Source organism: Danio rerio, chromosome 2 (genome assembly GCF_052040795.2).
Source record: "Danio rerio strain M-AB ecotype USA chromosome 2, GRCz13ab, whole genome shotgun sequence".
NCBI lineage: Eukaryota > Metazoa > Chordata > Actinopteri > Cypriniformes > Danionidae > Danio > Danio rerio.
In genome coordinates, this window is record NC_141022.1 from 43553661 (window position 1) to 43581276 (window position 27616).

The 27616-nt window shown below is 33.0% G+C and overlaps 4 protein-coding genes and 1 non-coding gene across 8 annotated transcripts in view; 1 reads left to right on the forward strand and 4 right to left on the reverse strand.

The window, feature by feature from the left end:
* Positions 1-1153: 1153 nt before the first annotated feature.
* ccl20l (C-C motif chemokine ligand 20-like) lies at positions 1154-3394 on the forward strand. The gene is made up of 4 exons (XM_087241233.1): positions 1154-1294; positions 1444-1561; positions 2898-2975; positions 3159-3394. Exons 1-4 carry the CDS (start codon positions 1225-1227, stop codon positions 3253-3255), a joined length of 363 nt encoding a protein of 120 aa, XP_087097359.1. The 5' UTR covers positions 1154-1224; the 3' UTR covers positions 3256-3394.
* Positions 2858-11881, reverse strand: si:ch211-122l24.6. 3 transcript variants are annotated; one of them, XM_087239520.1, is made up of 6 exons: positions 11419-11881; positions 10455-11018; positions 10045-10137; positions 9661-9802; positions 7255-7369; positions 2858-3740 (listed from the first exon to the last, which is right to left on the reverse strand). In XM_087239520.1, the coding sequence occupies exons 2-6, from the start codon at positions 10528-10530 to the stop codon at positions 3603-3605; spliced, it is 564 nt and encodes a 187-aa protein (XP_087095646.1). In that variant the 5' UTR covers positions 10531-11018; positions 11419-11881; the 3' UTR covers positions 2858-3602.
* Positions 11882-13916: 2035 nt separating this feature from the next.
* Positions 13917-16015, reverse strand: ccl34a.3 (chemokine (C-C motif) ligand 34a, duplicate 3). The gene is given in 4 exon segments (NM_001115069.1): positions 13917-13988; positions 15531-15617; positions 15724-15838; positions 15918-16015. Coding segments are annotated over 4 exon segments (336 nt in total). The 5' UTR covers positions 15994-16015; the 3' UTR covers positions 13917-13930.
* A 2440-nt stretch (positions 16016-18455) lies between these two features.
* Positions 18456-19234, reverse strand: ccl34a.4 (chemokine (C-C motif) ligand 34a, duplicate 4). Its single transcript, NM_001130655.1, has 4 exons — positions 19137-19234; positions 18942-19056; positions 18783-18863; positions 18456-18691 (listed from the first exon to the last, which is right to left on the reverse strand). The coding sequence occupies exons 1-4, from the start codon at positions 19210-19212 to the stop codon at positions 18547-18549; spliced, it is 417 nt and encodes a 138-aa protein (NP_001124127.1). The 5' UTR covers positions 19213-19234; the 3' UTR covers positions 18456-18546.
* Positions 19235-25016: 5782 nt separating this feature from the next.
* The window catches only part of LOC141378654 (uncharacterized), a 62152-nt gene continuing 59552 nt past the window's right edge, over positions 25017-27616 (reverse strand). For both annotated transcript variants that reach the window (XR_015478823.1, XR_015478822.1), the window contains one exon: positions 25017-26380. This is a non-coding gene — a transcript (uncharacterized LOC141378654). The remainder of the gene's footprint in view (positions 26381-27616) is intronic.

Genomic DNA, 27616 nt, shown 5'->3' on the forward strand with positions numbered 1-27616 from the left:
ACACTGTTAAGTCCTGTTGTACTGTTCAGAGGACATCCTGGGCTTTCTAGTGATATGTCATTTGATTGGCTGGCACGCTAGGAATCACTTCTTGCACTGTATCCAAAATGGCCGACATACAAAAAAGCACATTTTATGGGAAAGAGAGAGGTATGTAAAATTTAGCTTTTTAAATGTTTTTCTTTTTTTACTGTTATTATTACATATACATATTTGTTTATTAAAGTGTCAGGAACAATACATTTAGCTTTCAAAGCTGTTAACTTGTTTGTGTTTTAAAATATCATCCTTTTTTAAATGTCCACTATAGTTGACACCAGGACCATCTTAATGTAATTAATGACTGCATGTTGTAGGGGGCAGAACTGAAGCAGAGGATTCTTTATAAAATAGTTGAGGGAGACTCTTATTTAGAGTCTGACAATTAGACAATTAGAGAATGACAATCAGTCTTAAATCGGTTTTATGTTAAATACTGTATGTTTTGGATTGACATCACTTCTTTTTTTTAACTCGGCTCTCTTTTAGACTAAGCTGTTTCAGGATTTTTAACACAAAAAAATGGCTTTTGTTTTGTTTTTGTTACATTAATATTGGATTAATATCCCTATACAGCCATATCCTGTACAGTTTTGTTGTCTGAGTGGCGGTCGTTTCAAACTAAAAGTGTCCTGTGGTCCACTACAGTGGACATGCTGTAAATTAAAAAAAATAAAAACAAACATGTAAAAACTTTAAATTGTACAATTTTTTTTAACCCAAAGGATGTAGGAAAGCACAGAAAAACAAAAGAAGAAGAAGAAAAAGGGGTCTCAGGAAAACAGAATTAAACAGAATTTCAAGTTTTTTTTTTCAGTAATTATTTTTCATTATTCAGTTACATCAATTACAACATCAATCAGTCAGACATGGCACAAAATGTAAACAAAAATAAATACTAAAACTAGCGTAACATCTTATATGGGATGTGTGTATTTGCTCGAGATACTAAGATCGAAGTCTTTTATAACTCTGCACCACGTCTGTGGTTGGAGTCTTGTAACATCGTCAATATTGGCTTTCCTGTCCTCTGTTTTTCCCGTGGTTGCTGTCCTCATTTTGAAAACTGCATCTGATTTGACATTCTATTGAACGTGTGCAACTGATCTTATCGCTCACTAGTACATATATAAGACCCTGCACAGCCTCAACACGCATCTCTGTGTATCTGAAACACGCTCCATAATGTCTCTGGTTTCAATCACTCTCATCAGCATCGTTTTTCTAAGCCTACTTCCTCATACTCCAAAAGCATGTAAGTTTCTAATAGATATAAATATGTTGTGATTGTGATTGCTGTTACCTTTCTGTTAATATTTGAACATATACTGTAGTAGAGTAACATACTAAGTTTATGGATCTATCAGTATATGACTTTAAAAAAAATGTTGTGTTTGATGTCAGATGGGCCGCTGAACTATGCCTGCTGTGTGAAATACACTCGGACTCCTTTGCCCTTCGGTGTGATCGCAGGCTTCATTGAGCAGAGCTCCCTTGAGGTGTGCCGTATAGATGCCATCATGTGAGTCACCATTATCTGACCGCAAGAAAGAATCAAGGTTCACCCACTCACCCACACTTGTACCAAAATAGGCACATTTAACCATGCATTTAAATATGAGGGTGAACAGCGGATGCAAAAAAAAAAGTTCCCGTGGTATTAACACCGAGTACACTGTAAAGTGATGCTATAAAAAATAGATGACATTATTTAATAAAAAATAAAACAACTATTGTTTAAACATTAAAGTTGTAAAAATATCCATAATTTGTAGATTATATATTTTTAAAAAGGACAAATTAGAGGCTCTCAGTTAAAATTATGACAATTAGTCAAGACAACAAATGTGAGTGTGTTGCTTTAACTTACTTTAATAAGCTAACCAGGTTTAAATTTTTTATAGTATATAATTTATTATATATATATATATAATATATATATAATTATTTTTTTGTCATTTTGATTACTGTAAGTTGCGATGACTGAAAAAAGTTAATTTGATTCAACAAAAAATGTAAGGAAGCAAGAATTTTTCTAGTGTATCATTCTGAAATCATGCGTAGAGCATCATTTTCATGCAGATAGAAGCTGAGCTAACTACTGACATTAAAATAAAATGGGCAAAATACAGAAGAAGTCAAATGAATGTTCATGTTTCAATTTTCAAGTGTTGTGTTAATGTAACAATTTGCATAGAAATCTAAAAAAAAGAATGATTAAAGCAATTTAACATAACATATAAATATAACATGCTTTATATTGGTTAGTGAACAAAAGACACTTTTTCAAAAACATAAAATAAATAAATCATAGCTCCCCTTTACTTTTAAATAGAAGTGTATTTTGTAATATTACATATAAATATAAAACATTAAATACATAAAAGACGTTTGCTGCTTGTTTTTACTCATTTTAAATAAGTAGTTTAAAGAGACAATTCTTATTTTTTTGCGAGGACTTAATTGTTTATGTTTAATCCACTTAAAAACTGTTGTAAACTACTTGTAAAAACTATTAAATTCACTTAATTGATTTGTGTTTGGACAACATGGAGAGATTGCGTGAAACTGAGCATTTTTACAGTGTGATACAATTAGGGGAGCTATGAATATTTATTCATTGTTTTAAAAAAAAGTACTACTGTATCACGCACACACATACTTTTTAAATATATTTTCGAATACTAGTGTATGTCAAGGAATATTTTCAAACCGACCTAAACTTACTGGTTTCAGACTTTTGATGTCACTTTAAAAGGCAGTTGACCTTAATAAAAAAAAGTACTTTCAGCCACTTTTAGAAGAAAATAAAACAAACTACTGTCTCCAAAAACATTTATTTTTATCTTTCTCTTCAGTTTTATCACCCAGAAAAATAAGAAGATATGTGCGAGCATTGAGGATCAGTGGGTGAGAGCTGCACTCGCACGTCTGAGGTAAGCAGCCAAAGTGTGTGACATTTTAAAAACAAACGACCTAAATTGTGTGGCAAATGTACCATAGAAACATTCTAGGTAACATTTATCATCACTGACTGGTGAATAGTGTGACCAACTGAAACATTTATTGATTTTCTATTTATGACGGCCTGACCTGAATTTATACCTTTTTTTGTATAGGTCTAAAATTGCTAATCTGGAGAACAAGGCATCTTTACGTCTCACCACTGCTGGACCGAATAGTGTGATTCAAACAAATACCACCAACAGCCCATGAAGCTATTACAGATAAATGTGGCTTTGAACAAAGCATATAATTGACTGAATTAATCACTGATTATTTTTATCATGCATTAAATATATTCTGACTATTCATCTTTAATAATAAATCTCCATTTTGTTTTTTTTTCACAGAATTATATATATATTTTTTCTAATATATTTAGTTTGAGATGCAGTACAGATTTGTCTTAAACAGCAATACTGAAAAAAACTAAATACAATAAAAACAAAACAAATCTTTGTATGCTACTTAAAAGTTAAAACCCAGTTGGGAGAGTAAACAAAACTAAGGATTAAAAGAACTGCAGCTGAGCTTCATTATCGAAAGGATCAGCCTGAAATTTAGAATACTTTATAGACCATCTGGGTACTCATGTGACATTGTAATAAATCATCAATTAAGACCATAATCTCATCTCTGTCTTCATCAACTCCTGGAGGCCTAGGTACTGGTGTTTCAATGCCTATTTTATCCATTATCTAAAAGAAAAGGAGATATAAAGATTAAAAAAAAAAAAACATTTGAAAAATATTTTTACATCTGATCTGTGCTTAGTAGTTTATAACAAGACAACATTAGGGGTGTGATGATACACCAAGCGGCAACATCCCGCTCTCCCTCGTAAAGCTAATACTGAAGTAACTGAAACTGCAATTCATTGAAATTCCGCTAGGCCTGGCTGCAAATTAGAGCACATTTCTAATGACCCCAATGTTAATATGGCCAACTTTACAGCAGAAAAAAAAGTGTTTACAGCCTGGTACAAACAATGATTTTGGTGTATAACTAATATTACACTTCATGACAACTGTAAGAGGGTGGATTTTTATTTTTTATAACTCATCCGTTTCATTTATATTAAGTAAGGGCGTGGCCACTTGAGTGACAGCTAGGCCTTGCTGGTGGCCATGACTTCACCTCAGCTGATTCTAGCTGATTATCTGCTGAACTCAGCATAGACAACATATTTTTGTTAGGGCTTTATACAGTCAATTGCCTTTTGGAATTATTTCTTACAGTTATCAGATAATATGGCATGCTGTGTGCATTTATTTGTGCTCACAAACCAATATGGTGGCCTCCATTTCCAAGGTGAGTTAAATTATTTCATACTTGTATACCATATCTATAAATGTATTTGTTTTATTTAATATAATCAATAATTTATCATTTTCTTCATAACTTGAATGCACTCCACAATCTGACAGATTGATTAGCTGTAGGCAGTGTTGGGGGTAACACATTACAAGTAACGCAAGTAACAAAATAATATAAGTACCGAATAAAGTAATGCATTACTTTTAAATATTAAGTAATAATATTTGAGTTACTTTAAAAAAAAGGTATAGTTCCGGGGTCAAGAAGTTCTCAGCTAACATTGTCCTAAAATATATTTATGTGTTTTTAAATGTAGGTGTAGGTTATACAATGCACTGTTAATTGCACAACTACATTATTTAAAAAAAAAACAAGTTCTGAAAAAGATCATGCCTCAGCCATTAACGCAAAAGTAACTGAAAAATAACGTAACCCTACCATAAAAAAAAGTATTTAAGTAACACAACTAGTTACTTTTTTTTAGGAGTAAGTCAATATTGTAATGCATTACTTTCAAAAGTAACTTTCCCTAAAACTGGCTGTAGGCTAGAACAGTCATCTGAAACGTTGTCATGCAGTGTTATGCCTGCTTTTCATAAATAGCCTTACATTTACTAACACCAACTATATTAGTATTTGGAAGTAATTATGGTTTTCCTCCAGTAGAAAAATATCATAAGAACAATGCTTAGTGGCTCAATGTATTGTTTTAAAAGTCTAAACACTTTATTGATATAGTATACAACCACATGTAGTCAGAACACAAGTGAATTACAGGTAATGAAGTATTAAGCATTTCCCCCAAAGAAAACCCAATCTGAGCAGAATGCTTGCAGGCACTGTAGCTCTGCTCACGCTCCACCTCTTTGTCCTTTTTTGGTTACTCACGGTCGGCGGCAAACAAAATGGTGACGGTTGGCCACGCCCACTTGTAGCTTAATTTATGCTCTTCAGAAACCTATGTGTGACAACTGATACTATGTGCATATATTTTTTTACAGTCTATGTTATACACCAATAACAAGGCTATAGACTGTGAGCAAATGGCACCATTTTATGACAATTTATATGCAATTTAATTTTTTTATATTTAGTATATAAATAAATAATTAAATCTATCATCCTCTCAGATAAATACTCAAAAAGCATGGGAAACGTATGGCATATGTATTCTGATATGACGTTTACACGTGCCAGTACTTTCAGTCGGTGTGCTTGTGTTTTATTCATAAGTTTCATTATTTCTTATTTGCACTATATTTTTGGTATCAAGCTTGTAATAGGCATTCACATGCTGCTGGAATATATGAGGACAAGACAGTTTTTTTTAAGCACTTTAGTGACTGCATGATCATCTCAATATTATTACAGAAAAGAGGCCTGTGGGTTGTATTGCTGGAGTTTAGTGAATGAAAACTAAACTTTTGTGTGATTTGCATCCATATCACAAGTTTTATGGACTGGTGGAGGGATGGTGTGCCAATTTGTGGTACTACTCCTTTAAGTACTATTAAGACACGCATTTTTAAAATATTTCTACTTATTATTAGAAACTGACTTCGGCAATTTTACCAGTGCAGAAAGTCTATTATTATTCATATGTTTAATATGTATTTAAAATTAACATCTTTTTGATTTCACTTTAACATACATTTTAGAAGTGAAGATAGGCCTATTTGTCAATGAGACTCACTCTCTGAATAAATTACACAGGGTTTCTGCAGTTTCTACCAAGATAAATTTAAGACTTTAAGACATTTTTATGACCATTATGAATGAAATGTTAGACTTATAAAGGGCTAAACGCTAAGAAATTTTTCAAATGGCCCAGATGGAAAAGATTTTTGTTCACCCTATCAAAAATTATAATTTAATGCATGTAATGATACAATAATAAATTATTCGAAAATAGATATTATAGATATTTATTAGCAAAATATTTTAAATATTGTATAAAACCAAGCAAGCTTAACTTGTATTCATACACTTTTTTTTTCCAACAAACATTATTAAAATAAAAAAAATTAACCAATGTTTTAAAAGTTTTAAAAGTTATAATAAACTATGCACAACAATATGTCCAGGTCGGTGTCCTCGGCAATTTAAAACAAATGTAATTTTAAGATAATTAAACCATTATGATACAGTTAAAGATTATCTTTTTAAATAAACAGTTTAAAGTTTTATTATGATGGACTGTTGGAGATTGAATGGGTTGTGGAAAGATTGGGCAACAATACATGAACAAAGGAAAATTAAGACTTGTTTGAAAAAAGATTTAAGACCTACAAGACAATATTTCAGTAAATTTAAGACTTTAAGGCTTAATATTTTGATTTTGGGATTTAAGACATTAAGACTTTTTAAGACCCTGCGGAAACCGTTACAACCTAATTGCTACATAAACTGACTCAGCAATTATACTGTAAATCAAGTTAGAATAAAGGGTGACAAAATACTTAAAAATCATGCAGATTAATGCTGACAGCACTGTATAAGTGAATGGCGCCATCTAGTGGAGCTCCTGAGCTAATTTTAAACTAGCAAAGTGAACCCATGGTTTTAATCATATTAACATTAGTACAAGTCAGTTAATTTTATTAACTGTTGTTTATTGAATTAAACACCACTTAAACACTAAAATTATACTTTTAACTTCACATAAAACTAAAATGGCAAGTTAGAATTAAATAATGCTAAAACTTTGTATTTTGTTTTTTGTATTTTGTTTTGTATCTTCTTAGTCACTGTGCGTCCCTTATCAATCCTGTCTCTTATGTCTATCACTCAGAATTTTAGTCTCAGAACTTAAACTATGAAACAATTTTATTTGATTTTTGGCCAATTTAATATCATTACACCCCTAGACAACATAAGTATTGTTGTAATTATAACCTGAAGATATTCCTTGAAGTTGAGTGCGTAGAAGTGATGGGTGTCTACACTGCTAAACATCTCTCTGCGCTGCTCAGGAGAAGACTCATCAGAAATGGAGTCAAGCAGCTCATTGCTGTGCCATAAGGTCAAGGTTGAGAAATAGCAATAGAAAAAATAAAGAATAGTCACATCAAATGCTAAAATAAGGAGTGTTAGACAGTGTACAAGCTGGTTGAACAGTAACTTTTTTTTTTCTTCCTGAGAACAGTAGTCTATCTTAGGCCTGGGTTAAACTACCTAAAATCAAAACCCTATTTAATTAAACACTTTACCATGATTAAAATTATTAAACAATTATTTTATTTTGTTTGTTTAGAATTTAATGCAACCTATAGCTGAAATAGTCAACACAGGTTTGTTGTAAATATGTGCTTTACCCTACATTTTTGTGAAACTGCAAAAACATTCATAAACATAGGTTTAAATACCGTTTTAGGCAAAAGGAATGCTACGAGGCAGTATGAAATCAACAACTTTTGTTCCTTTTTACACTAGTGATATTAACAAAGACATATTATTGACAAATAAAGGATTGTTTTTGTGCAGTTCTTTCCACAACACTAAATAAGTAGGACAAATCTTAACGGTGTCAATGATTTGTAATGAAATATGTTTGCTTCATTTAGTATGGTGTTCTACTAGTGCAGATGTACTACTGATGCAGTGTTCAGGTTGTGAGAGCTTCCGGTGAAGCAGATCCACAAAATAGATAACAGCAATGTAAAATCAAAGTGAAACTATGTGGTTTCAGAACACTTTTCTCTCATGTTCGCTTTTAAAAACACTATTAGTTGGTTGTAGAGAAGGTTTGGGTCAGTACTGTAGGTAATCGAGGTGATCAAGTTCCCATCGACTGTTTGAGGTCAGTAGGTGCTAGGTGCTTGACTTCTCACGGATGCATACAAAAAGGATGTGTATCTAAATTGTACAACAAAACTACCTTAAATAATAGATTTCAAAATTGCAATAATGCAACAGAATCTCTAATGAATTTGTCATCTGAAAAGTGCAACAAAACATCCCCAGAGCAGTGTATTTTATTTTTGCAAAAATGTAGTCTCTTATTTCTAATGAGCCTGGGCTGGAAATAGTTGCGGTTACAATTCAAATCCTGAAACATACATCAGATACTTTATCTATGCGACCTCAAAATATATTTGGGAGCATTTGTGCGAGTGCAAAAAATTGTTGCTGTGCGACCAGTTTTCACAGCAAAATGTTCACGGATGCGTGGATTTAGAAGACATTCACGCAAAATGCATCTTCACCTGAAACCTGGCCGAAACAGTTGTCATATCAACTTGCAGCAGTAAACAAAGCCTGCAATCCATTCCCTGCCTTCAAGCTCTTCTGATTGGCCACTGCTCTAGAACTGAATGCGAATGGATTGGTTTATATCAGCTGTCAATCACTTAGTTAATGCCTTAGTCAAAAGAGTGCTGAAGATTTTGTTTTAAAAACCTGATTAGCAATCATTTGGGAAACGTTAATCCACCATTTACACTTTTCCAAGAGTGCATAAAACACTTTCATTGGGTTAAAGTCCGACATGAAAATGACTATAGCATTCACTGTAAAGCCTGTAGGACGGAGTCTGCAAGTAACAGTGTTTGCCACATCTAAACACTTAAAGCAAGATTCTGTTCTCTTTATTTAATTTTCAGGATACTGTCAACTGTACATTAACTAACATTTTACATTTACACTTTACATGCGAAAAGGTTCATTTTGAGCCCTGTACATACATACATACATACAGTTAAAGTCAGAATTATTAGCCCCCTTTGAATTTAGTTTCACTTTTTAAAATATTTCCCAAATGCTGCTTAACAGAGCAAGAAACTTTTCATAATATGTCTGATAATATTTGTTCTTCTGGAGAAAGTTTTATTTCGGCTAGAATAAAAGCAGTAATAAAAAAAAATAATAATAAAAAATAAATAAAAAATAAACATTTTAAGGTCAAAATTATTAGCCCCTAAGCTATATTTTTTTCCGATCAACAACACTTTTTTACGAGAAAAAATCATCGTTATAGAATAACTTGCCTAATTACCCTAATAGTTAACCTAGTTCAGCCTTTAAATGTCACTTTAAGCGGTATAGAAGTGTCGTGACAAATATCTAGTAAAATATTATTTACTGTTATCATGACAAAGATAAAATAAATCAGTTATTAGAGATGAGTTATTAAAACTACTATGTTTAGAAATGTGTTAAGAAAAATCTTCTCTCCATTAAACAGAAATTGGGAAAAAATAAAAATAAATAAACAGTGAGACTGATAATTCAGGGGGTTTAATAATTCTGTGTTTAATAATCTGTGTCTGAGTTTACCTGTGTTCAATGCAAGTGTATACTTACAAATTACAGAAGTGAAGAAGATAGCCATAACGTTTGGCCACAATCTCATATCGATATCTAAGGTTCAAGATGTCTTCAGAAGACCACTTGGGGTATTTTTTCATTAGTTTTTCAACCACTGAACTCCAGTTACGTCTATATGCTAAAAAAAAAAAAAAAAAAAAAAAAGTTTTTTGAGAGAGAGAAAAAATAGTCATCAGCACCTGAAGATTATGCCAGTGCCTATGAACGCTGATAATGAATGTTCTAGATATTTACTGAAAAAAACTAAGCAATATTGCGCCTTATTTTCAAAACGATAAAAGAGTTGCTTTTAGAAAGCTGTAGACAAACTTCCAGGCCTAACGTACTGTAACGTTACATGTTTTAGAAAATGTGACTTACCATTCAAGAGGTTCAGTTCCTGTCTGGAGCGCAAATTCTGGCGACGCATGGTTTTACAAATGTTCTCATTGAATTCTTGAAATATCTCATCATCTGTGACACAAAGATAAACAACTTAAACATCACATAAGCCGTCAACATTAACGTAAATAATGTGTCATACTCCCTAGACTGACCCACCTAACGTTAACTGTAAACTAACAGTTAAATTAACAAACGTTGCGTTGAATATATTTTATTTTACTTTTGATTTATTTACAAACTGGAAAATAACACATTGCTGAACACATAGGAGAAAATAAACAAAGCAATTGTTTACATTACAACATTAAACAGTTAAATATAACAAACACTCCACACCTCTGAACTGTATCAACGGTTAATGTTAATCAAATAACGCTGTCACTAACCGTCTCTTTGCACCTGACTCGGAAGCTCATATATTTCAGGCTTTTGCGTAACTGGGATCGAAAGAAATGATCCCATTTTCCACTGTTTGTGGATAATTTGTCAAAATACTGCGTTGTTCGTTTGATTAGGCAAAATCACAGCAAATGAAGGCTTAAGGTAATGTGCCTCGTCTCGAAACAGCTTCAAGTTCAAATAAGTTTACTAAGCGCCGCTCGTGCACGTGAATGTAACCACGTGACGATATTGACGTCTTTTCTTTTCTCTATTTATATAAAAATAAATGCTAAATCATAGCAGCAAACTGTCTCCTTACTTTAGAAAAGATTACTAAAATATAACTAATAATAATAATAAATCAAAAATTCAAAGCTCATATGAGCTATTTATTATTCAGAATCGGATAAAATCTGATAACAGTAGCATGCATGTCGCCCTCCTAAAACTGCTTACAGAGACTTATTTCCTTTAATTTATAACCATTTTAAGCACATACTGTTGGCTACACAACCAGGTGAATTTACAGGTGCGTGCTAGCTGTTACTGTGGATTATATAAATAAAACCCTGCTGAAAAATCCAGCTTAAACCAGCCTAGGCAGGTTGGCTGGTTTTAGCTGGTCGACCAGGCTGGTTTTAGAGGGGTTTTGGCCACTTCCAGGCTGGTTTCCAGCCATTTCCAGCCTGGTCTTAGCTGGTCAGGCTGGGAGATGACCAGCTAAAACCAGCTTGACCAGCCTAGCCAAGCTGGGAGTCCAGCCAAAACCAGCTTTATCCAGCTTAAACCAGGCTGGTCAAGCTGGTTTTAGCTGGATTTGGCTGGTAATTTTCCAGCCTAAGACCAAGCTGGAAATGGCTGGAAACCAGCCTGGAAATGGCCAAAACCCCTCTAAAACCAGGCTGGTCAACCAGCTAAAACCAGCCAACCAGCCTAGGCTGGTTTAAGCTGGATTTTTCAGCAGGGAACGTATTTCAAACAACATTTGCATACTGTATGTAGCCTACTTTACACAAAGGCAAAGAGCATAAAATAGTGATTCTAAGCCCTTTGACAAAGGTCATTCTTAAAGGTATAGTTCACCCAAAAATATAAATGTACACTCTTTCACCCTTAAGTGGCTTCAATTCTTGAAGACTAGACACTAAACATTGCTTTATATTGAATAATACAGCATTTTTAAATAGTATAATGAACTTATTACAGCAAAATCTAATTAACAGAATTACACTGATTTTTGCCTTGATTTGCTTGCTGTTGTCTTCTGCATATACCTTTATCCGTTGAGAGCCAGTATTTACATTTTAAAAAATCAAATTTGGGTGTTTCTCAGTGATGGGTTGCAGCTGGCAGGGCATCCGCTGTGTAAAACATATGCTGGATAAGTTGGCAGTTCATTGCGCTGTGGCGACCCCTGATTAATAAAGGGACTAAGCCGGAAATTCTACGAATGTATGAATGAATGAATGAATGAATGAATGAATGAATGAATGAAAATCAGATTTATTTACATTTAATTGAAACATTTAATTTCGGTTTGCTTTTTTGTAGCTCAGCAATAAAACAAACAAACAAACAGAAAAAGGTAACGTCAAAGAAATTTGCCCCAATCCTCTCCACCATACTAACTCTCCTCTCAAATAGCATGGTGGGCCAAATCAAAGGTTACAATGGTCCAACTTTGGCCCACAGGCCCTACTTTGGCCATCTCTGCTTTATGAGTTTCTTTACTATGCTGAACACTAAAGATCTTTTAAGAAAACTGAAAACTTGTAACCATTGACTTCCATTGTAAGAAAAAAATATTTATAATTAAGTCAATGGTTACAGGTTTTCTGTTTTCTTAAAAATCTTCTTTTGTGTTTAAGAAGAAACAAAATCAAACAAGTTTGGAATAGGTATGGGGTGAGAAAATCCTGACATGATTTCAGTTTTGTGTGAACAATCCCTTTAAGATTAGTATTATGGTTCTTAACAGTGACCTAATGTGCAACAAAAGCATTTTCATTTAGCCATTGAGAAAAAACACTGGTTTAAAATTAAGTAAAATATCCCAGACAATCACGTGTACCTTAAATGTTTATTTTATCACTTAGGGTCATAAAATGTCCTTGTGTTCCCTTTCAATACTGTTGCTTATGTCCCTGAAGCAATTTAACAATTGCTGGTAATGACCTTAGTGATTCCATGTTAACATGATGACATTACAGTTGGAGACTGTGTTCATGCTGCATGTTTCTTTTTTTTTTTTTTTAAATGACTACAAAAGCCAATCAAATTGAGGAAGCTGAAAATCAACGAGAGCCTAATTTCATAATGGTGGTAATGCAGTGGCTTTTTTAGTATTTCAATGTCAGAAATGAATTATTTAGTACAGGGGTGACCAAACTTTTTTGTATGAATGGCCAAAACCAATATGATTGAGAGCTCTGGGCTAAACCAAGCTATATTAAATTAAAGTTGCCAAGGATAATTTTCCAATTTATTTAATAATATTTCAAAATAAACAGAAAATATTAAATCTTATTAACTAATGCAGTATAATGTTTTTAATTTATATTTCAATACAATAAAAACATCAACAATCACATTTATAACACAGTGGAGTTCAATACTGAATACACTAGTCGAGCAGAATGTGACTTTGACTTGCTCACTAAAGTCATTGTCTCGTGACATTTAGAGAAAATTAATTAATGTCATTTAAATGAAACATTTCATTTCAGTTAGCTTTTAACAATAAAACATTAAAACATCTCCATTATTCTTCCTTTCTTCTCGGATGAGATGCGGGTCAAATCAAAGGTTACCATGGGCCAACTTTGGCCCTTGAGCCCTAGTTTGGGCATCACTTATAAGGTTCAGTTCTAAGGTGTCTAATATGAATTAGACAGCCTGATCTCACGAGGAAACATAAGTATTTTATGTTTTGTCAGTTTAATGGCTAATTCTAACAAATACGTACGAGTTCAGTCGTACGGAAATGTAAGATTTTAAAAAGGAGGCGTGGCACCCAACCCCACCCCTAACCCCAACCATCATTGGGGGATGAGCAAATCATACTAAATAGTATGAATTAGATTGTAGGAATTCATACGAATTAGCCACTAAATCAAAAAGTTACAAATTGCCGTAAGATAGCTTTGGAATTAGAAGAAAAAGTTTCCCGATTTTAAAATTCTTTAGGTTTTCTTCTTTAATATAGCACAATATGTCTTTCAATTCATCCATGTTGTCCCAACAAAAAAACGCTTAAGTTAACTTTACAAATTTAAGTGGATTGAACTTAAAAAGTGAGTTGTTTTAGCTCATTTTAAATATTTAAAACAACAACAAAATCATGCAAAAAATCATAAAGTAGATGCCCAGTGAATGGATGATAAATAAATATAAATTAATTACATTGCAATAAAACTTAGCTATACTTAAAATAACTTAAATATTTTGCCAACTATAAGCTATAAGCATAGGTAAAGTGTTTTTAAAGAGTGGTTGTTGATAGAGGTATGGAGTCAGTGCTGTTCATCTTCTCTTCCCATCTAAAAAAAAGAGAGAAATAGGCATAAATGTTGAAAAAAAAATTCATTTTCTTTTTCTGTTGTTATTTGCATGTCAGTAATACTTTTGCATCAGTGTACAGCACCCTGTACCACAAAACCGTTTATACCTTGTATATTTTTTGGCAATTGCCAACAATACATTGTATAGGTCTGTTTTTCCTTTATGTAAAAAAAATATATATTAGAAAAGAAAGATCATATTTCATTGAGATCGTTTGGTAAAAATCATTCTAAGCAATTCATTTAGACAATTTTAAAGGTGACTTTGTATATGTTTAGATTTTTGAACCCTCAGTTTGGGAATATTCAAATAGTTCTCTGCAAAAACAGTTCCTATGTAAAACTTATTCAGCTTTCAGATATGTATTAATCTCAGTTTTGAAAATTTGACACTTAGATTATGTCTGTCTTGTGGTTCAGGGTCACATTTCAATGTTCCCACTCTCCCTGACTTCTCACTAAATTTGCCTGACTAAAAAGCTGAATTTTCATTACCTACCCATAAGCTATAAGGAGGGCCACAAAAAATCTGTATCCACAGAAATCTGCAGATTTCCCAAGATTTTTTGCCTATCATTAAATCTATTTATTTAATTGTGAAAATGTGCTTACATTTATATTTATTCCGTTTTTAAATTGATTTCAGTAATATTACTAACTAATATAAAAACGTTCATATGATGTATGAACATAATAATCATTTGCAATACACTTTCTAAAGTAATCTTTTAGTGTACATTATATACAGTAAGAGACTTGCTTTGTTTACACATTAAGTGAATCTATTTGGATTTACATTGTTAACATTAAATAAAAGTTTAAAAGCTAATATTTTTTCATTTATTTTAAGTTTACGATACTTCCAAAAATCATTTCACATAAATCCACAGATTTTTTTGTTTTACAAAACTCTCTGCAGACAGCAAAAAAATAAATAAAATGTCTGCAGATTCTGCCTGGCCCTATAAGGAATGGGAACAGGCTGCTGTTGTGCTTTGTATACTATTAAAAAGATTTTAGATTTAATATTATTTTGCTTGACTTCAATAATCAAGATGAGTATAATAATTGATATAGTTAGATTTTTGGGACGAAAAAAAAAAAACTCCTGATGTAATTATTGTTTGCTTTGGTTGTGTGTTTCCTCTCCCATATTAGATAGCATGATAGTAATTTTACAAATGTTACATTTATTCTACAGCTGCCTATACTGTTTAACACACAGTTTAAAGTGGTCCTTTTGAAGCCGAAGCTCCTGAAAATGATTTTATCCTACAATGTTTGCTTTAATTATTAATCCGTTGACTGCATTTAATTAAAGTGTTGGCCAGTTGATTAGCGAGAAATAACTTAAATAGAGCTGAAAAATAGAACAACCTTAACAATATGAAACAGAACAATTTAAAAAATACTAATTCACTGATATTCCCTGACTTGGACAACAACAAAAAAAACTATAAACTTTCCAGGAATAGACTTTTTAAAATCCCATGATAGGAAACCCGTTCATCAGTGACTTACACTTGAAATGTTTTGAGCTCCTGGATTTTTTCCTTCACCCAGCCTTCCTTCCAGTGGCTGCATCTCGGACCCTCAGTTGTGAAAAAACTGTTACCCAAGAAAGTTAAAGAGATTTAGTAAGAACAATTGAGTCATAAAGATAAAAAAACAGATGTTCCTCATAAATAAAAATTAATAAATAAAAAATGCTTACATGACTGCTTTGACGCAAGGAGGATTTCTGATCTGTAATTTGAATCCGGTTATAGGCAATATGATTTTCTGCGTGGAGACGCTTGTGCAGCATTGAACAAACCTGTTTTGCCCATCTAATGGATAGAGGAAATTGAGTAGATGTGTCAGAGAGCACACAGATGAATTTCGAAGTAAAATATTGCAGATACTCACTCGTCTCCATGATCATCACTGACAAAATGACAGCTATGGCAGCAAGTCTCATCATCATCTTCTGGTTGTGCGGCATTTTGTGTTTATTGATTCAATCAATGCAAAGATGTAGAGATGCTCACTGACATCTCAATCACATCGGCTCTGTTTATGTATCATCAGGAAAAGGAACTAAAGGTCAGGCTCTCCACAGGAATTGCACACTTCTTCATGATTGTTTCTGGAGAAACACCCTCCCTCCGTTTTGCTTACTCTGTGATTTTATTCCGGATATTTGATGGTGCAATCATTTGCTCAACTAGATGAAAAGAAAAATGCAGTGATGCAGCGATGTTTCGGAGAAAGTTTGAGGATGTACTTTGGTCATGTGAAAAGCCTGACATCATTGAGGACAATGAATCATGGATATTGCAAGTTGTTTGGTCACCAGATGACATCAAATGAAAGGGGTTGTAAACAATTGATTTGGGGATGAATTTAAACAAACGGATTAAGTTGAAAAACTCTATGATGAAAATAAAAGCTATGAATCTTTCTAGCAGTGACTTTTAGTCATTTATTGGTTAAAAAACTAGATTTTATTGTCATTTAAGGTTTTAAAATCAAATATTTCCACTGCATTGTAGCTTTTAAAAGCTGTTCGAATAAACTGTAAATTTGAAATCACACTACAAAGCTTTGGACAACAATAAATATAAATAAATATAAATAAATAAATAAATAAATTGAATATAAATGATTGCTGATGATTATCCAACAACCATGCATTTAAATCTGGTGCTTTTTGTCACTGGGTGTGATTGTGCTTCATTAAGTGCTAATTATATTATTTATTTAACATAAATATTGTGAAACAGAAATCTTTTTATGTCTTTGAATAATTAAGTTTTGCATTGCATTGTTAGGATATGGCAATATTTAGTTGAGATAAACTGACTTTAAAGCTTCCCAAATTAAGTTAGAAAAGGCGACACAGCTGCGCAGTCACAGCAAGAAGGTCGCTGGTTCGAGCCTCGGCTGGGTGAGTTGGCGTTTCTGTGAGAAGTTTACATCTTTTCCCTGCGTTTGCGTGGGTGCTCCGGTTTCCCCCACAGTCCAAAGACATGTGGTACAGGTTAATTGGGTAGACTAAATTGTTTGGAGTGAATGAGTGTGAATGAGTGTGTATGGATGTTTCCCAGAGATGGGTTGCAGCTGCAAGGGCATCTGTTGCGTAAAACAAATGCTGGATAAGTTGGCGGTTTATTCCGCTGTGGCGACCCCTGATTAATAAAGGGACTAAGTCGAAAAGAAATTGAATGAATAAAGTTAGAAAAGCAAATTGATTTTAGAGTAGGAAATATATCAAATATATTCATATAATATTCTAATAATTGTTGGCATGAAAAAGAAACCTTTTTTTTCACCCATGTAATGTATTATTAGATACAGTCTAATATACGACACAAATCACAAATAAACATACCCAACCGTTATGTTAAAGTTGGTATAAAAATGTACTTGAAAAATGTAACCTATTGAATGAGATTGTCTTTATTTAACCAAATGTCCAGTCTAAAAAAATGCTTCTCAAAATGAATATTGTACCAATAAGGGTCCACTGTCAGACACATCTGGTTTAAACACCTTAGCTGCTTTCCAAAATCAGAATTTAAAAAAAGATGACTATTTAAATGTAATGTATCAAGTCACTTCATGAGACTAACTAATATTAGAGAGTGCTGCCACCTAGAAAAAAAACAACACATGTGAAAAATTCACTTCATGTTTTTTTTATATAGCATCTTTCACCATGTAGATTGTGTCAAAGCAGCTTAACATAGTTCTAGTAAATTCCAGATTTCAGAGTTGAAGTTCAGTTTAGTTTAGTTTAGTTTAGTTTAGTTTAGTTTAGTTTAGTTTAGTTTAGTGTGGTTTAACACTGGCTTCACAGCTCCATATAATCTGCGATCGGTAAATGTAGATTGCTTAACATAATAGCTTCAATCCTGAAAAGCTATTTGATTTAAAAAGTAGTGACGCTACCGCCATGCTACTGAGAAATGTAGTCAAGCTAGTCGCGTCACTCCAACACTGTTTATTTATTTATTTATTTATTCGTTTATTCATTCATTCATTCATTCATTCATTCATTCATTCATTCATTCATTCATTTATTTATTTCATATAACCAAAACCTGTTTAGCTTAATGTTCTTCCAAAGTTATAATTATACATCTGTAATGCAAAATAAATAAATAAATAAATAAATAAAAATCGCATTATTTACAGTAATACTATACCAATAACTATTAAACTGTCATGTTATGAAGCATTATTATACAGCGATTAATATGAAATGACAAACACTGCTTTAAGATTTACTGACTACTTTATTTAAACACGATTCGTCTTTGTACAGGTTCATCATTTTAACATAACTTATGGATGACAAGCATACAGTTCAAGTACATACAGTACAGTACAACATAGCTTTTAGTCAAATTGTTAGAATACCAAATAAATACAATTTCTCAATACAATAAGTTACAATAAATAGCATGAAGCATTCACCGCATTTTTAAAACAAGCTGACTTATTTCAGCAGAACCCATTTTGATCAGTTTAAATATCTTTAGTGTTTTTATTATTAAGAAGAGGAGGTGGAGAGAGGAGTAGAGAGAGTGCTGTTCATCTGCAGAGCTGTGGAAATAGTGCTGTTGATCCTCAGAAGTGTAGACAGAGTGCTGTTCATCTTCAGCGGTGTAGAAACAGTGCTGTTCATTTTCTCCATTCTGAATAAAGCACAACACATAAGCATTATTACACACAATCTTTAGGTCGAGACACTTAATACTTCTGCCAAACTCTACTATTCAGTCTTACGAGATTATGAGCTCCTGGATCTTCTCCCGAACCCAGCTCTGGTTCCAGTGAATGCATTGTTCACCCTCTTTTGTGAAGAAACTGGCGAAGAATAAACATATTTAGATATATTGTATACTTTAATCAGTCAAAAGAGATGTTCTTTATCTAAATGCTTACATGACTGCTTTGACGCATGGAGGATTTCTCTTCTGATATTTGAATCCGGTTATAGGCAACGTGATTTCCTTGGTGGAGACGCTTGTGCAGCATTGAACAAACCGGTTTTGTCCATCTAACGAAGAGATGAGTTTGATTAGATGTCTCAGACAACACATAGATCATTTTTTGGAATAAAATAGTGCAGATACTCACTCGTCTTCATGATCATCACTGACATAATGACAGCAATGGCAGCAAGTCTCATCATCATCTTCTGGTTGAGCTGCATGTTGCGTTTCCGTGGATGTTCTGGAGTCTTCAGTCAATGCAGAGGTAGAGAAGCTCACTGAAATCTCACTCACGCTGACCCTCTTTTATATGTTAAAAATGAGGAACTAGGTATTTTGTGCTTTACGACATTTGCCATTTTTTATGATTTTTTCATGTAGAGTTTCTGGAGAAACACCCCTCTGCATTTATGCTCACTCAGTGGTTTTGTTCCGGATATTTCATGGTGCAATCCTGCACTGAATGAATGGATGGAATGTTAGAACATCAGTCAGTGAGGAAATAATGCAGATTTTATTTTCTGTTCTTTATGGTTTGTAGTTTTTCATGCACTACTCCATTATTCTTTAAACCTGGGATTCTCAATCTTTTTCACCTCCGGGTCCACTTCTTTCTCCGATCAATTTTTGAAGGCCTACCTGTCTGACATTTTCTCTAATATGTTTGTATGAAATGCTCATTTAAACCATTATTTATTCTCAAATTTAAAGAGAACCACAGGTCAACTGGGAGATTGCAAAAAAAAAAAAGGCTTCTGCTTCAAACTGGACTGTTTGAATGTCTACTATTGAATATCTACTATTAAAAATAAACAGACAAATGTAAAATAGAATAAAACACCCTAAATATGTTGAAACGGCAGATAGTAGTTCATTCACATATTATTTGCAGACGCGTTTAAGAAGCTGTTTTTGCTCCAAGTTTGAAGAAATCAATCAGAGAACTTTAGAAAGTGCATTACTTTGATAATTTCAATCTACACTGTAAAACCCAATAAGTTAAGGTAACTCAAACCATTTGAGAAAACCGATTTCAACAAACCATTTCAGTTCAAAAACTAATCCTAATGAGTACTGTGAACTTAATCCACTTGAGTTGAAGTAATGAGGTATTTAATAAACTCATTCCTTCAACACTCACAGTTCAACACAACTGTTAAAAACTAGAATTATTCATCCCTTCATTTTCTTTTCGGCTTAGTCCCTTTATTAATCTGGAATTGCCACAGAGCAATGAACCGCAAACTTATCCAGCATGTTTTTACGCAGCAGATGCTCTTTCAGTTGCAACCCATCACTGGGAAAATGAGTTGAATTAACTTTCTGTAAATTTTGAGTTAACTACACTCATTTCTTTAGATAAAGTTGACTGTTGACAGCATAGCATATTAATAATGAAATCTAAAAGTCTAAAAGTGATAGTATATTACTGAGAGTTACATTTTAATCTCGCAGCCCACCTGCCACGGCTTAGCAGTTGAGAATCCCTGGTTTAAACAATATATAGATGAAAATGGGTAACCCTTTTTAATATAATGCTTAAATGTCAGTTAAAGTATTTATTAACATGAACAATTAGTAATACATTTATTACTGTATTTATTCATCTTCGTCAATGTTAGATAATGCTATTTAAGCTAAATAATGTTCATATTAGTTCATGTTACCTCATGGCGCATTACCATATGTTAATAAGCACAACTTTGGATTTTAAAAATGTATTAGTTGATGAAGATTATTTATACTTAGTTAATGTTAGTAAATACATTACCTACACTGTAAAACCCAACTATGAAAATGACTAAATAAATTATTTTAACTTAATGAAAAAGAGTTATAGTAACTCATGAAATGCTTATGTTATGTCAAGCTAAACTTAAACCTAAGTAGTTATGAAATAATTAATTTTATGAAATAAATAATTAATAAGCAAGGGGTGCCACTGGCCAGTATGAGCCCTATGATAACATTCTTGAAGAATTTTTGGATTATGTTCACAGTATTATTAGGACTAGATTTTGAACTGAAATGGTTTGTTGCAATCGGTTTCCTCAAACAGTTTGAGTTACTTTCACTTTTTCGGTTTTACAGTGTTAACAAAAGTGAAGAGGGGGGTGGGAGGTTGTCGCAGACGAAAGTAAAGAGTGGGTTGTGGGGAGTCACGGACGAAAGTAAAAAAAGGGGGTGCAAGGATGAAGTGAAGTCTGGGGGGAGTGGTGCGGGTTTCGGGTGTGTTTTTGATGCCGGTCTGATTGAGCCCCTAATAATAACTATGAGGGCCCCAAAAGTACGTGGGCCCTTAGAATCTTCCTACCCCCCCTAAGCGTGGCCCCTGCTAGAAGCAATATCAAAACATTTTAACTTTTTTTTGTTCTATCTAATAGAATTTGTTCTATTAACTGAACTCATACCGATTTGATGTCTCAGGATGTCCTTCGAAAAACAGTAGGAGTTTAACCCCAGCATCCTGGCCAGATTAACCATCCCCATATCATAATTAGCTTCATCACTTTTTTTCTCCTGTCCACCAATCAGCTGGGGTGTGGTATACGGTTTGGTACAATATGGCTGCCGTCGCATCATCCAGGTGGATGCTGCACACTGCTGTTGAATGTGGAGACTCCCCCCAAAAATGTGTATTGCGCTTTGAGTGTCTAGAAAAAAAGCTATAAATGTAACGAATTGTTGTTGTTAATATTATTATTATTATTATTATTGACAACTTAACTTAAAATGTTTAATTTACAAATACTCTAAATGTTTGATGATATCAACACAAATAATATATGTGTGCATGACTTATGCTTACAGAACTCAAACCAGTTTGTTTTAAAACTTAAATAGTTTGTTGCAATCGGTTTCCTCAAACAGTTTGAGTTGAATTAACTTAGAGTTTTACAGAGTAACCTTAACTAAAGGACCATTATTCTAAAGTGTTACCAAAATATATAATATATTTTATATATATTTTATATATTATATATATATAAATAATATATTATATATGTATTATATATATTATATAAATATATATATAATATATTATATATATATATTTATTTTTAATGTGGGGATCACAGTTTAGGCAAAGAAGATGCTTCCTGTGGCCGGAGATCTTCATCGGAGCAGAAAAGAGGAAGGATGTGAAGCTCCTGCAGAAATGTCAGATTATTGAGTAAGAGAGAATCGCTCAGATCATAAATGATTCGGGTGGGATATTCACCCTTGTACTTTCCATCCTGACCTCTTTTTCTTTTTAGGTAAGTCAAACATTATGAAGGTACATGAATGCAGTTGCTTTCCACTGGGTAACACATTTTGAAACCGTCTTAGATACCACATTTAGGGCTGTATGATTTCCTCAATGCCGAAAACGCGAATGGAATGAATGATTCTGGAAAATAAAAGAATAATTAAAACATAAATATACAAATAAAAATGAATAGATAAATAATTTAATGGAATTTGTGGATGATGAATGCTCAACATAAACAAAGGGCAGCGGGTATTCATTCTATTTTGTAATTATTGTTTTAATAGAAGTGTTATTATATTAGAATGTATTTTACACCATAAAATATCTTACCTTAAATTTACAGTAAATTACTGGATGATAATTGCATTACCTTCACAGAAAGGCACTTTGTGTAAAATCACAGTAAATTACTGTGAGGTACTTCAAAATAACATTTTTGCAAACATTTCTAAATATCTAAAAAGTGCCTGTACTAGCATAAAATTTAATGTGTATCAATTTCTACTTTGAATAAAATATTATTAGTGTTTGAATTCCTATAAATAAGGTGCATAAGATAGAGCCATTATTACAATAATTTGCTGTAATCATGAGGCATGTCTTATTTTCACAAAAAAAAAAATCTGAATACATAAAATTTACAGTTAAATCTTGTAAAGTTACACTAATGTAAAAATACTGAAAAATCGCAGTAACATGTTGTGAAATTCTGGAAGTTAATTACCATGTAGGATTGTGATTTTTAATGTGTATGTTGTTTTGCTGTCTTGTGTGTGTCTATGTACAGCAGAACTTTTTTTTAAACAAATATCTCCTACGGGGACGAGGCAGTGGCGCAGTAGGTAGTGCTGTCGCCTCACAGCAAGAAGGTCTCTGGGTCGCTGGTTTGAGCCACGGCTCAGTTGGCGTTTCTGTGTGGAGTTTACATGTTCTCCCTGCGTTCGCGTGGGTTTCCTCCAGGTGCTCCGGTTTCCCCCACAGTCCAAAGACATGCGGTACAGGTGAATTGGCTAAATTGCCCGTATATGAGTGTGTGTTTGTGTGAATGTTTCCCAGAGATGGGTTGCGGCTGGAAGGGCATTTGCTGTGTAAAAACTTGCTGAATAAGTTGGCGGTTAATTTCGCTGTGGCGACCCCGGATTAATAAAGGGACTAAGCTGACGAGAAAATGAATGAATGAATGAATCTCTCCTAGGGAGACAATACATTTCACCTTAAACCCTGAGTTTACTCTACCAACATTTGCAGTTGAGAAAAACGTTTCTCATGTCAACAAAGAAAATAAAAGGTCTTCATGAAAGCCCTTCAAAGTAGTATATCAAATTAACTTTAAGCACCTGTTTGCATAATAGAACATATCTCTCAATACCATCACTGAATTGTATTATATTTAAAAACAGTTCTAAAAATAAGTGGGGTGTGTGTGAGGAATGGTTAGATTAGTATAACTGAATTCAATTATTAAAATGAAACCTATAAAAAGATAAAAAGTGAGTTTGTCATCAAAATAAAGTAAAATATGTGAAAAAGAGCCTTAAATCTACTCTTTATTAAAAACAACTGTATATGTTCACCATTTTATTGAATTAGATTTGCTTTTTGTGTACTAAAAATTAATTTAACTATTAAAACAAAGTCTAAAAAAATCTAAAAAGGAAATAAATGATACCACTTGGCCCTATAGACAAACATATTCCAATCTACTTTGCATATATAATTATCACAGTATTATGTCAGAGGTTAAATTAGTTGGCCAAAGTAGGCTAATGGGTGTCAAGATCTGTAAATAATATATGTAAAATAAAAACTAATTACATGTATATTATACAATTACTTGGACAGTCTATGTTTAATGTTTTCAATGTCTACTGTACAAGTCTTACAGTTTTATGTGCTTATATAAAGGTGAAGCTTTTTGTTTATGCCCTAGACTTATACAAATATAACGTGCAAATGACCCACATCAGAGTTGCACATGACTTCCAGTCACTCACTTGCTACACTTTTATAGTCGTCACTTGACCTAAAATCATGTCATGTCATCACCTCAGATCCCTGAGTAATGAAAATAAGGTTTAGAACAGACTGCATTGCCACCGGTATGTTCTGTTCTCTCTGAGCAAGCACTTTCACCTATCTCTTACATGCAGTATGAAGGTTTATTTAGAAATATATTTAGATTTATTATTTGTTGTTTCTAGTTACTCATAGTTTGTAAAATGCAAAGTATTGATTTTGCTTTGCTGCTTTCACACAGACACACAAACTTCTTTTTTAAAATGAGCTGAAGCAAAACTATTTTTTTATATTCAGCTCACTTAGTAAAAACAATTAAGTTAACTTAATCGATTTTAATTGCCAAAACATAAAAGTCACTGTCATATTGATTGTACTATGCAGTAAAAACACATTACCATGGTAAAAATCTCCATATTGTTGATTTTATGTGCTGTAGAAATATGCATTGTGAATATATATTTGTTTCAAATTTGCTTCTTTCACTCACACTCTTAATTATCCATGTGACTTCACCACAATTCAGTTATCCGGTTCTGGAAACCACCGCTTCCACTTCTGAGTGCAAGTCATGACTTCATTCATTAAAAAAGGGGATGCAATACTTCATGTGTCTGCCTATTTTTTATTTAGACTTCACTGGGGAAATGGTAGACCGCTACTGGAAAATACAGGATGTAAATAGATTTTCTTTTATTGCCCATCGATACTATGACATTAGGTTTTTGTTTTTTTCTTTCTTTTTTATCTTTTACGTAGATTCTGAAGATATAGGTAATTATTATGTAGACATTTATTTCACACCCAAGTAACAACTTAACTCTTAGTAATTGCTATTAATTTTGTATATTATCATTTAGAATCAATGTTTAATGTCTTAACAGAGACTGGAAAACTTGTACATGGACAGACAGTGTGAGAGTAAGCAATTTAGGTCTGATTAAACAAAGTGGTGATGAAATGATGTTGTGAGCTGCTGATACTTCATGAATAAACAAGATGAACAGTTCAGTTTGAGAGCAGATATGCAAAAAAAATAAAATAAAAAAAATAATCCTTTACAACTTTGCTCTTGTTTCTAGTCCAAATATGAAAAAAAAATAATAATTTCATTTATTTATTTTCTCAATTTTCCAGAAAATAAATATTGGCTTAATACTGACTTGTTTCAGAAACAGTATGATTTATAATTTAAAGTTATGTGAGGTTTTCCTTGAAACAAGCAAGTGCAATAATCTTGTATTTCCTTTTGACTTATTAGTTTGCTTACCCCATTGGCAGATGATTTAACTTGTTTTTAGGAAAAACTCACTTAATTTAAACATTTTTTTTTCTTAAAACCAGACAATATATTTTGCTTGTATATCAAACGCTTTTTTGATTTAAGAATCTTTAGATATTAGGACAAGAAACAAATTAAGAAAGGCAAGTAAGAAAGGAAATTTTGTTCAGCGAGGACTTAAAATGAGGTCCTAAAACCAACTTACTGACAAATTCTGTAAGATAAACTCTTAACTCGCACAAGAAAAAAATATATATTCTGGTCTCTTCAACTTGACTTCTACCCTGAAAGGTTAAAACTTACTTACTTGCTTAAATAATAATCTTAAAAATTAATCTGGAGACTAAAGCATTCCTCATGGTGTAATTCATGATACGCATGTTATATCTTCTTTTTGGGCTCAACTTAACTGTGAAAGAAAAAACCCTTAATCATTTTTTGAAGGAAAGGTGTTTTCCCACTCATCACTTATTGATGTTTATACAAAATAAATAGTATTTATTATGATTTACATAGCTTGGAATTGGAATTGGTACAGTGTGTTTGAGAAAAATATAATCAGAAATTATATTATATAATTAAAATTATGGAAGCACTTTAGAACAGATTTATTTTCTGCTTCAGTTATGTAGGTATATGTCAGTGTAACAATTATACCAACATGTTAAATTTAATTTAGCATATGACATTAGTTTGTTATGTGAGTGTCCTGTGATTTATGCCTGGTTGGAGAGCGCGTGCGTCACATACAGTACCTTTAGAGTCTCATATGAGTTTTGCTCAGCAGCACACAATACTTCCGGCACACCAAATCAGGCCACTACACTCTTCCGACCTAGAGAGAGAGAAAAAAAAAAAGATTTCTAGTTTCACTTGCTAGCAGTGGCCATTATGATTCTTCTGGAAAAACTAAATTATCTAAAGGCTATTGGGTGTTTCTTAGTACTAAAACACACTAGTGGTTGGCATGGTGGCCTTATCAAGATTTATGCTTAAATGTGCTTTATGGTTTTGCTTCAGTTCACAGCTCAAGTTCACAGTTTGACCTCAATCGAAGTGTTAAAATATGGGGAATGTGGTTTAAACTAAACCTTCCACTTTCACCCCCACACCAACCCAAGTTTCTCTTGTATTTTGTGTGCAGTCATGATTCAGGAATTGGCGTATTACTGTAATACTGCAGAAGGATATTGCTTTTTTTATTCTTTAACGGACTTGCTTTTATTTCTGCCTTCCTTTTTTGGGCTTCCTCATTTCACATAGCATCATTCTTTTGGAAAACCAAAAAAAATATGACTATGATTTATGACGGAGAACATTTCATTAAAGAGTTTCTACGAACCATTTTTTGGTGACCAACCATTTTAAGATCAAGATCCCTGAGGCAAAGGTCTAGGTCTCGATTAGCCTACTGTGAAACCTTTTAATTGATGCAACCAACAATGTTTGACAATGTACCCTGCAGTGAGTAGATCATATGAGGTGCCGATGTTAACTTATAGAGTGGTGCCGATAACAGTCTGATATTTTTAATAAACTTAAGCAGGTACTACAGTACACAACATCAGCATTTTATAAATCAACTGTGCCAGAATTCAACAAACAGTATTAATATTAAGAAACATAATAAACTAAGGTGGCACGGTGGCTTAGTGGTTAGCGCAGTTGCCTCACAGCAAGAAAATCACTGGTTCGAGTCCTGGGTTGGCCAGTTGGCATTTCTGTGTGGAGTTTGCATGTTCTCCCCGTGTTCATGTGGGTTTTCTCATACTTAACTGGGTAACTGGGTTCATGTGGGTAAGTCATACTTAACTGACCGCTACCAGTTTGTGAATCTTAATGGACAGCCTTCACAAATCTGCCCAGTAAAGTATGGGGTGCCTCAAGGATCAGTTTTAGGCCCTTTACTGTTTACAATTTACATGCTACCTCTGGGAGACATTATTAGAAGACATGGGATCAGCTTTCACTGCTATGCAGATGATACTCAATTATATATTTCAACTAAACCTGACGAGACGAACTTTCTAAACTAATTGAGTGTATCAAAGACATCAAAGACTGGATGACC